Source organism: Rutidosis leptorrhynchoides, chromosome 8 (genome assembly GCF_046630445.1).
Source record: "Rutidosis leptorrhynchoides isolate AG116_Rl617_1_P2 chromosome 8, CSIRO_AGI_Rlap_v1, whole genome shotgun sequence".
Taxonomy (NCBI): Eukaryota; Viridiplantae; Streptophyta; class Magnoliopsida; order Asterales; family Asteraceae; genus Rutidosis; species Rutidosis leptorrhynchoides.
The window spans coordinates 32,463,272-32,474,483 of record NC_092340.1 but is presented as its reverse complement, the minus strand read 5'-3'; the positions used below and the strand labels follow the sequence as shown (position 1 = coordinate 32,474,483).

The 11,212-nt window shown below is 36.0% G+C and overlaps 1 protein-coding gene across 1 annotated transcript; it reads left to right on the top strand.

Annotated features, from left to right (window-relative positions):
- Nucleotides 1-6,680: 6,680 nt before the first annotated feature.
- On the top strand, nt 6,681-8,919 carry LOC139863285 (wall-associated receptor kinase-like 20). The gene is made up of 2 exons (XM_071851920.1): nt 6,681-7,434; nt 7,811-8,919. The coding sequence occupies exons 1-2, from the start codon at nt 6,681-6,683 to the stop codon at nt 8,917-8,919; spliced, it is 1,863 nt and encodes a 620-aa protein (XP_071708021.1).
- The last annotated feature ends 2,293 nt before the right edge of the window (nt 8,920-11,212 follow it).

Below are 11,212 nucleotides of genomic sequence, written 5' to 3'. Positions count from 1 at the left end.
AGAGCCAATTCCAAAAACCTACGGTTGTAGCTGTTAAGGTCGTTCCCTACGGTTTTCAATTGCATAAATTCGATTTCCATCTTTTGAATCTCGGTTCTCGGACAGTATTCCTCGATCATAGCACATTTAAATTCTTCCCAAGGCGTAGCATACGCCTCATCAATTCCTTTCGCTTGGGCCATGGTATTCCACCATGTGAGCGCGCCATCAGACAGCGTGCAAGATGCAAATTTCGTTTTGTTAGCCTCAGAACAGTTGCTAACCCTGAATACCGATTCCAACTTTTCAAACCATCTGGTGAGACCGACGGGTCCCTCAGTGCCACTGAAGTAGTGTGGCTTGCAGTTTTGGAATTCCTTGTAAGTACACCCATCTCGGACGATAGGTGGATTGACAGGCGGTGGTGGTGGAACTTGGGGTTGTCTTTCAGCTAGTGCAGCAGCGACTCGCTCGTTAATCATTTCCTCAATTTGTGCCGCGGTGGGGATAGATCTCCCGTTGACCATGATGTTCTATACAAACATTTTGACTCAAGTCAAAATCCATTATGCAAATAATAATAATATAGTATATAACAACCAACATGAAAACAGCACAACACATGTTGATTAAGTAATGCAAGCATATATAAGTACTACAAAACCATGATATGATAACGTAAATAGAACACTTGCGCACAAAGTAACAACACAAATTCCATTCATTAATGATAATAAGTTCATACATTACAATAAGTTCGTACATTACATAAGTGAAATATGAAATTACAAAAAGAGATTACAATACAGAATCTAGTACAAAGTCCTACGGCGATGGTGGGTACAAGATGTCCAAAACATGAGTCATCTGCTCCTCGAGCTCAGTAACTCGAGTCTGGAGAATCTCAATCTCCCGCCTCATTTCCTCATTAGAGGAAGATGGTGGGGCAGGTGGTGCTGGCGGTGCAGGTGGAGCCGGTGGTGCTGAAGTGGATGGTCCGGCTCTGGGTGGAGACGGTAATATCAGTGGGTCGGCGGGGTACGGCACCAGCCGTTTACGAGCAGTGATCCTACGACGCCGACCATAAGCGTCAGTGACAGTACGACCAGGAATTATGCCAGCGAAGCGATACCGCTTCTTCGGCGGGGTAGAAGGTGCCTGAATCGGTCGGTCAGCGGGATCCTCCTCATCACTGGAGTCGTCAGATGAGGTGTCGTCTGAAGAAGCATCGGTGGAAGAACCGTCGTCTGAATCATGCGGTGGTGGTGCGGGTGGCTCAACATATCCGAAAGCGGCCAACATCTGTCGGTGTCGGCCTGGCGTAATCACGGCTAAGCGGCCGTCGGCAGTGCGTCGGCAAGGTGTGCGCCAGTGATTACGGAAGGGTCCTTCCCCGAACTCCGCGGGGATCTCCATGCCACCAATGCGAGCCAGTTGCCTCAGGGGTCTGGAAGAAGACGCCGGGATAGGCACACTAGAGCTAGCTCCAGAACTAGAGGCGCCGGGGTCGCCAGTGGGTGTCGGGGCCGGAATGTCGGCAGCAGCAGCAGCAGCAGCAACAGGTGCAGCAGTGGGTGGAACAACGGGGCCTGAGCCGCTCGGGATGTCAGTAGGTGGAACGTCCGACATCTGAACAAGGAAAAATAAATTTTCCATGTCAGTATGTCATAAAGCAAGCAAATAATAGGCCAACAGTTTAAATCATGTATAACAATAAGTAGCATGGCAATATCAGTAATCGTACGAAACTAGCATGCAATCGAAAGCAAGTAATAGCATGCAGTAGTGAAATCACGTAGTAGCATATGGCATATAGCAGTAACAGTAAGCAGCAGCATGCAGTAAGTTCAGCGGAAACAAGTAAACTAACAAGTTGTAGATTAGCCCTATTAGTGAATCCTACTCGGGTCGGTCTTAGACTCACTAATGCATCCTAATTCCCTACAACCAATGCTCTGATACCAAATGTGACGCCCCGTACTAAATCATCATGTACGGACCATCAACAACAGGATCATTACAAGGTTAAGTACTATATGCGTTTTCAAAACAGAGTTTACATTTATAAATAAAAGTGACGTCATAACATACGTCAATTGTTTTACAAATCAAAAGTATGCTTCGCTAAGTAGAAGCATTAAATAAGTGTACGTGACCATAATGGTCGTTACATAACATAAGTTCATAAGTAAAAAGTTTGAATGCAACATAAGTAGTCATGCGATAACAACTCTAGGCAGCGGGTTCTACAGCACGACTAGTAAGATAGCGGAAGCGACTTCATGCACCTGAGAAAATACATGCTTAAAAAGGTCAACACAAAGGTTGGTGAGCTATAGTTTAAGTATAACAGTAATGTAAGTAGGCCACGAGATTTCAGTGCTACAACGAGCGTTTCAAAAGTATGTAAAAGTATATGCTTAACCGTGGGCACCCGGTAACTAACTTAACGTTTAATGTACCCCCTTAAAGTGCACTTGGCAAGTGCGTATAACCTCGAAGTATTAAACACTCGTTAAATGCTAGCGCTACTAGCCCGAGTGGGGATGTCAAACCCTATGGATCCATATCTAAGATTCGCGTTCACGGTTCAAAAACCAATGATTAAACGTTACCGAGCTAAAGGGAATGTTTCTGCCGTTATATAACCCACACATATATAAAGTTTAAGTACTCGTGCCTAGTATGTAAAACATAAAATCCGCATGTATTCTCAGTTCCCAAAATAAGTTAAAGTAAAAAGGGAATGCTATAACTCACAATGATTAGTAGTAATGGTAAGGTAGTAGTCGGAAAGTGGTGTGCAAGTAACGGTCCAAACATCCTCAACCTAAGTCAAATAGCACTAAGTCAATAAGTCGTCTCAAAAGGTTTACAAGTACGTAATTAAGGTCATAAGGGTCATCATCAATCATCATTAAACGAAAGGTAACAAGTAAGACTCGTTTATGAAAGTCGTTTAAAACAAAGGCTGACTTCGGTCAGTCACCACGGCCTCTACCCTTACTGAATTAAGGTGAGACCAGTGGTCATGGCTCCGTCTATGAGTCCCTTAAGTGTGGTAAAATTTACAGAAGCAAACTCGTCTTGGTTTGACCGTGGCGACGGTCTAAGTGCGAGTAGGTCAGAAATTTCTGCACAACGTTAAAGGACATGGTAACGATCGGAGGGCCATAAATCCTAAACCGTAACTCGGATTAAGACGAGTCCTATATGAAAAGTTATCTACTCGAAAAGTTCTATCTAAAAATCAAGGTTAGAACAGCCCAGGTCTGCTGGTCTGTTCCAGAAGCAGTAGGTCAGAAACTTTTGGACAGAAACAGTGGGTTTTAGGTGAGTTCCGGTGTCTTGGTGCTTGATGCTCATCATGGTTCTCATCCTTGATGTGTATAGCTTCAAGTGTACAACTCGTTGATGTGTTAACATCATTTTGACCAAGGTTTGTCCATCATAACTCAAGTGCAAGTGTTGTAAGTGTTTGATGAACCAAGGTTACATGTAAGTTTATGAACAAGTTCATGAACACTAAGAAAGATCACAACCAAGTGTTGGATCCATGATACTTGCACCAAAGTGTAAGCTCTTGTTGGTTTCATGTCCTTGTTCAAATGTGTAGTAAGCAACTAATAATAGGAAATAAAGAAAATGAAATGATAAGCCTAAACCAACCATGAAGGTGGTATTCTAGTAACATACAACAAACAAGAACACAAGTAACAATTATAAAGATTATAAACTTTAAATCTTTGAAATAAATAAAGTAGAAAGTTAACTAAACAAGAAGATGATTCATAGTTGCTCTTACTTTTAAAGATTCAACCAAGTTGATCTTTAAGTGAAGTAACTTCAAAGTTACTTCAAGAACTACAAGTAAAGAGTTTATACAACTATGAACTTTAATTCTTTGAAACAAAATATGTAGAACATAACTAGAGAGATTATGTTCTTGATGTTCTTGTTAAATACAAGATATAAATGAAGAATCAAAACTAGAAAGTTTGATCTTGTAACTTGGTAAAGAAAGACAAGTAAGTAAGTAAATAATAACTAGTAATCAAGACAAGTAATTAATCTTTAACAAGAACAAGTAACAAAAGTTTTAACAACAAAGATTGATGATGATTATGTTCATGTAGAAATCAGTTTTTACCAACAAAGAAAAGAAGAAAAGAAGTTGTTACTTACAAGAAAGAAAGAAGAACTTGAGAGAAAGATAAGAGAAAAGATGAAGCAAGTGTGTGTGTTTATGAGAAATGAGTGAGCAAGTGAGAGTAATGAAGGAAAAATGAAATCAAACACCACTAAAAGGCCTACATGGATTCGGCATTCAGCAGAATTGGGAGGGGAGAGGTTAAGTTTAATGGTTATTAGCATGTAAAGAAGGCTTAAAGTTGGACAATAAGGTGGTGTGCATGGGGATAGTGAGCCAACAAGATTCCAAATGGTCAAACTAGTTAGTTCCAAGCTAAATGATACTTACAAGCTTCAAGAGTGGGCTAATTAACCCAAGTAATAAGTAGGGTGGGCTTATACAAGTCCATTAACTCTTAAAAGGCCCAAGTAGTGAGTAGTTAGCTAGTAATCCACTAAAAGTCCAAGTTAAGCCCAAGTAACTAACTAACCATTATAGTTAACCTAAATGATTAATAAAATTAATCATGAATGTAAATAATACTTGAAAATATTATTCGTGCAAGTTCCGGGTGTCACCAAGACGTTTCGGGCATTTAAAGTTCAAGTACGGACAGTTAAAGCAACATGTAAATGTAATAACATACATTCGATTAATCAAGCGTATTAATAATAATAATTATTAATAAATAACGTAGGAAAAACCAGGGTCGTTACAGTATTCGTCCAGTTTCATATATACTAGGTTCATTAAGCTAATATAAATAATAAATTGTTTTACAAAAACTAAAAAAAGCCCACTATTCCATATCATTATATTAAATCGGGACTGGTAGCTAAAAATTAACTATGAAGTATAATTAATTCGTCGTATTAGTATCACTAGGGCATCCAAACGTCATCTGTCATTATCCTCATCAATTCGACGATTCCCAAATCAAGATAATCAATTTCTTTTTATCTCTTCTATACAATACCATAAAATAAATAATCTCCATGACTCTACCATCAATTTCTTTTTATGATAAATTGATTGATTTTTTTGCATAAAAAATGCACGTATACATCATTTAAGGTGATTTGTAGTTCCAAACATGTGTATTTGAGGTATATTTGTTAAATAAAAATCGGCGTGTGTATGAGCCGTCTATCTTGACTAGGTTTCAAACTCCTAAATATTTGTGTTGTGCTATTATTATATTTTTAGAGGGCCAGAGGTCATATTTTTTGAAATGTAATATACCAGTAAGACCATTCCCATCAGTCCGCCCTCACCTATGTCATACACCCATTTCCTCGAGGGCTCCAATGGCATTGTCCATGCCCTCCATCGCCCTCCATCGCCCTCACTGCCCTCGCCATACTTTTTTTCTTCCACAAGCACATTCCAGGACGGATAACCTTCTCTTTCTTCTTTATTTTGCTTAACAAACTTGTACATATTGTTATTGAAGTTGTACATTTATTTATTTAATTAATTTTGTGGGGTATGTAATGAGAATGGAGTATGTCATGGTTAGTAGTGGTGTGTTATGGGAGTGTTATGGGAGGAAGTGTTGAGTAAGGTGAGGAGAGAAAGCTGATGTGGCGCTGAGGAAATGCCCATGACGGTGTCATGAATGGGAATGGTCTAAGAAGATATACAAATGTTATATCTCAAAAGATTTTGCAAAACAACAAAAAATCAATTAAAGATCAATACTCGACGGACGAACATGACATCCAGGGTTGCAACCACCACAACCGTAGTTGCGGACACACAATTGAAACGTTTGAACATGAAATCAGGTGCGACGGAGTTCATACAGTTGCATCTCAAAAACCTTAACTGCAATTGAACAAACCTGGCGACGGAGTGTGAAAGAAACTGTTATTTCACCGCCACCCACTTTCAGCATCCCTTTAAGGTACCTTAATCAGGTCTTCTTAATCGTACATCAATGTGTCCTCGGATCTACAAAACCGTTTTAGGTGTTTTTATTTGAATTTGGTATATAATGGTATTATTATTAAGTAACAGTATGCGAATTTGAGAGGCCTTGTATTTTTCTAGTGACAAAAATCAAATGATAAATTAATGGCACATGAGTCACGCTCAAGATATATTTCGATCGATGTGGCTGATTTGATTCATATTTTTTGTGCGATATTCTTGATTATTATATAATAAAGATTAAGTCAATGATATGGTTATATATTCAAGGTTCGTATCTTTTTATTATAACTTTCATGAATTAGGCCATAGGGTGTGACCGAGGTCAACTTTAATTTTTTTTGGCTACGTGTGTAGTTGGTGTATGGAGATTGCTCCCATTATTATGGGATCTTAATTAGGGCCTCCATCCCTAAATCACTTTTTAAGGTTTTCAAGTACATATATTTATCGTAATTAACCTTTTACTCAAAACAACATGATGCGTTTTCTTTGGACGTGGGTCCACTTTACGTACTGATGCGTCAAGATGAAACATATGTACTATCGAAAAACAAAACCGTGATTCATATCCGACAACCTATATAAATATATTACTAGTTGTGTTAAAGTATTCTTAGCTCCTGTGACACTAAATATGCCACTGAGAATGTTGGTTCTCATAGCAGTTTTGGTACTTCAATTCATTTGTGTTACAAGTATTACATGCCCAAATTGTGGGACCACACGAGTCCCGTATCCACTCAGCACAACACCTACTTGCGGCCACCAATCTTACAAGATCCGGTGCGACGCTGGTGTATTAAAGTTCGACACGCTCAATAACTCTTATCCAATCATCTCAATATCCGCAACAAATCAACGACTAGTTATTAGCCAATCACCCTTTATACCGAACACATGTGTCAATACTGATCTTTACACCCAAGGCATACAACTAAACGCTTCGTCACCATTCACTATCACCCTAAGCAACACTATATACTTTTTTAACTGTACAGAAACAATGTTGTCATATTCTATGGATTGTACGCCGACAAGTTCTTGTCGAAACTATGAAAACGGCTCGCCTCAAATGGATGTGTGCAAAAAAGATCCGCGTTGTTGTTCTTATTATAATGGAAGTTCTACAAGTTTGTATGCACTTAGGCTTACCATGGAACGATGCAGGGCTTACAAAAGCTTTGTGAATTTAAACACCGCGTTGCCATTCAGTAAATGGCCGGATCCTGCGGTGGAGTTGATGTGGGACCTACCACCAGAGCCACCCTGTACGACACAGATTCATTGTGATATGAGATCTACTTGTAAAGATGCTCATGATGGCACAAAAAGGTGTTTATGTAAGTCTAAATACTATTGGAACGCAGCAGCTGGACAATGTACTAAAGGTATTAAGTCTCAAGTATTATGTGGTTTTTGCTGTTCTTTTTCATTAACGGAAAACACACTCACAACCATTTTGTCCACGATGGGACTCAAACTCAAGACCTCTAGGTTAATGAGACTTCTTGATATCGCTGGGCCAAAAGCCGTTTAGTATGTAGCTTTAGCTGTTCTAAAAATCAAAATTTAACCAGAGGGGACTTCTGGCCAGCGGTACCACGGAGTTTCGTTAACCTTCTTGAGTTTATGAGTTCTAGTTCTATCGCGGACAAAAATGTGTGTGTTTGTCGTTACAAAAGATCAAAATAAAAAGAAATTAGAAATGACCTTTAAACACCGATGAATCTGTATATTGATGATTTCTGAATGATTTTGTAACAGATCTTAAGAAGTCTAGACACAAACGAATTGTACTTGTTTCAATGACAGTATGCAGTGGTGGGATGATATTCGTAACGACTATAACTGGCATGATAATGTTCATTCGTCGCCGAAAAGAAGAAGCAGCACGACAAAAACTTGCTCGTGAGCGAGAAAAGATTGTGGGAGCAAGCGGCACAGGGAAATCAGCCACACTTTTCACCGGTAAAGAGATTAAAAGGGCAACAAACAACTTCTCAACAACCGGCCTTCTTGGTGTTGGCGGTTTCGGAGAAGTATATAAAGGTGTAATGGATGATGGTACCCATGTAGCGGTTAAATGTGCTAAACTCGGAAACACCAAAAGTATCGAACAAGTCCTAAACGAGGTTCGGATCTTATGTCAAGTCAACCATAAGAATCTCGTAAACCTTCTTGGTTGTTGTGTTGAACTCGAACAACCATGTTTGGTGTACGAGTACATTCCAAATGGAAGCCTGTTTGATCATTTGCACAATCGAAATAAACAACCTTTAACATGGAGTCAACGGTTAGGTATTTCTCGTGACACTGCTCAAGGACTCGAGTACCTTCATTTTTGTGCGTCTCCACCAATATATCATCGCGATATAAAGTCTAGTAACATTTTACTTGATAATAAATTAAAAGCGAAAGTTGCGGATTTTGGTTTGTCAAGATTAGCTGAAACAGATGTTACACATGTGACAACTTGCGCGCAAGGTACGTTAGGGTACCTTGATCCGGATTACTATTGGAATTACCAGTTAACTGATAAGAGTGACGTTTATAGCTTTGGAGTACTGTTATTAGAAATACTAACATGTCAAAAGGAAATAGACTTTAGTAGACCAATAGATGATGTAAATTTGGCAGCTTACATCAAGCGAATGGTGAGCGAAGAAAGATTAGCGGATGCCATTGACCCGATGCTTAAACACAATGCGAGTACTTTGGAACTTGATTCTATGAAATCGTTTGGGTTCCTTGCGGTGAGTTGCTTGGAAGAACGAAGAGAAAACCGGCCTTCGATGAAAGAAGTATCCGAAGAGATCGAGTATATCATGGGTATTGTAGTTACAACTTCTGAAAATATATCTTGTTCGATATAGTTAGTTATTATTCTGTATCATCATAATATTACTACAACAACAATACTCATTCCCGCACGTATGAGGAGGTGAAATGTCATCATAATACTAGTGTTAAAAAATTATGTGTTGATAGTTGAAAACGAAGCATCAAACTTTATGTGTCATTCATCGAACTTTAATAGTTATGCATAATGACTTTTGGTGTTGTAGTACCTTACTACGATTTCAATAACTTATCAAATTAAATAAATAAATAATAATAATAATAATAATAATAATAATAATAATAATAATAATAATAATAATAATAATAATAATAATAATAATAATAATAATAATAATAATAGGCTCCCCACTAATTTTTTGTAAGTTTTAATACTTTTAAGTTTATTATAATAATAATAATAATAATAATAATAATAATAATAATAATAATAATAATAATAATAATAATAATAATAATAATAATCATCTTTAACTTAAAGTTAAGGAACAAATTTACCTAAGTTAAGATTTAACTGTTTGACTAATACTCTCTATTTTCATTAGTTATGTTATAAAATATCTAGATTGTGTTATAAAATATCTAGATTGGATGTTAATTTTATTATTATTATATTTCTTGCATAGTAATATTTTATACTATAAATAGACATGTATGGTAACCATTTAAGGTGCACCATTTCTCTTGAAATATCAATATCAATATTTCTTCTCTCCTTCTTCTCTCTTTTTCTCTCTTTGTTCTTATAACCATTAAAGGTAGTTATAAGCCTACTGAATTATAACACGTTATCAGCACGAAAAGCTTAGTGTAATTAAAAGATATCTCAAACGATCACGAATCACTAATCAAGGTATGAAATTATTAATAATTTTCAGACTCGAATATATCAAATTTTGGACTACTAACATTTATATTTATGTTATTTAAGTTATATATGGTCGGTTATACCACCTGAATTATATTTCTGTAATCTAACTTTTACTAACTTCACTAACATTTATATTTATGTTATTTAAGTTATATATGGTCGGTTATACCGCCTGAATTATATTTTCTGTAATCTAACTCCTATTAACTTCACTAACATTTATATTTATGTTATTTAAGTTATATATGGTCGGTTATACCGCCTGAATTATATTTTCTGTAATCTAACTCTTATTAACTTCACTAACATTTATATTTATGTTAATAAGACCTCATGATTGTACGCAACACGTCATTTGACAACACGGTACTTTATGTACGCAACACGTCATTTGACAACATGGTACCATGGGTCGAGATTAATTCCGATCAATACGAATACGACGGGGTCTTTATATGTTATCTAACATTTATGATTACTTATGCAATTAATCATTATTTATTTCATGCATACTAATGTTTATTCTTAAATTTATAATTTTAAAAGTTAAAATAAAAAAATAGTTTGTATTTTTATTAAAAGTAAATCTTAAAAGTTAAAATAAGAAAAAGTAGTTTGTACTTTTATTAAAAGTAAATCTTAAAAGTTAAAATACAAAAAGTAGTTTGTATTTTTATTAAAAGTAAATCTTAAAAGTTAAAATAAGAAAAAGTAGTTTGTATTTTTATTAAAAGTATATCTTAAAAGTTAAAGTAAGAAAAAAAAGGGATGGTAAAATGGAATAGTTTTTTGTCAAAAATGAAGTATTGAAAATGAAGTGGTCTCCTTCTATAACTAAAAAAAATATATATATACTTTTATCAAATGAATTTTTTTGTGGCCGACAATTTCAAACACGAGTCTGTGTTTAGTTTATCAAGAATATCTCTTGCTTTGGTGAAAGGTCACGATCACGATATCAGGTGTTGTGAAAGAATTAAAAAATTGGTCAAGTGGCCTTTTAAAAACTAGAAAAAAAATTTAAACAAAAAGTTTTTTTTTTATATATTTATAATTTACGGGTAACGTAAAAAAAAGGAAGTTTTTTTTTAAAAAAAAAAAAAAACAAAGAAAGTGTTTAAATGAGTTTTACAGAAAGGGGGAAAGCAAAGTAAAAAAAAAAACTTTTTTCCAAACAAAGGTAAATGAAAGTAGGACTTAATACAAGAAAAAAGTAAACATCTCCTAGACGTGATAAAATCTATCAATGATAAGTATTAGACTTGATGAGCTAAATGTGACAAAAAATTTTCAACATGTCTTATGTTAATTTTCTAAAATAAGTTATTATTATTCCGAGTTTAACACATATACATATGTTAATTAAAAACAACCTTTTTGTTCTTATGTAGTGTTGGGTTGCAATTTTGGTTGTATGCCATAATTCCATCCAGTAG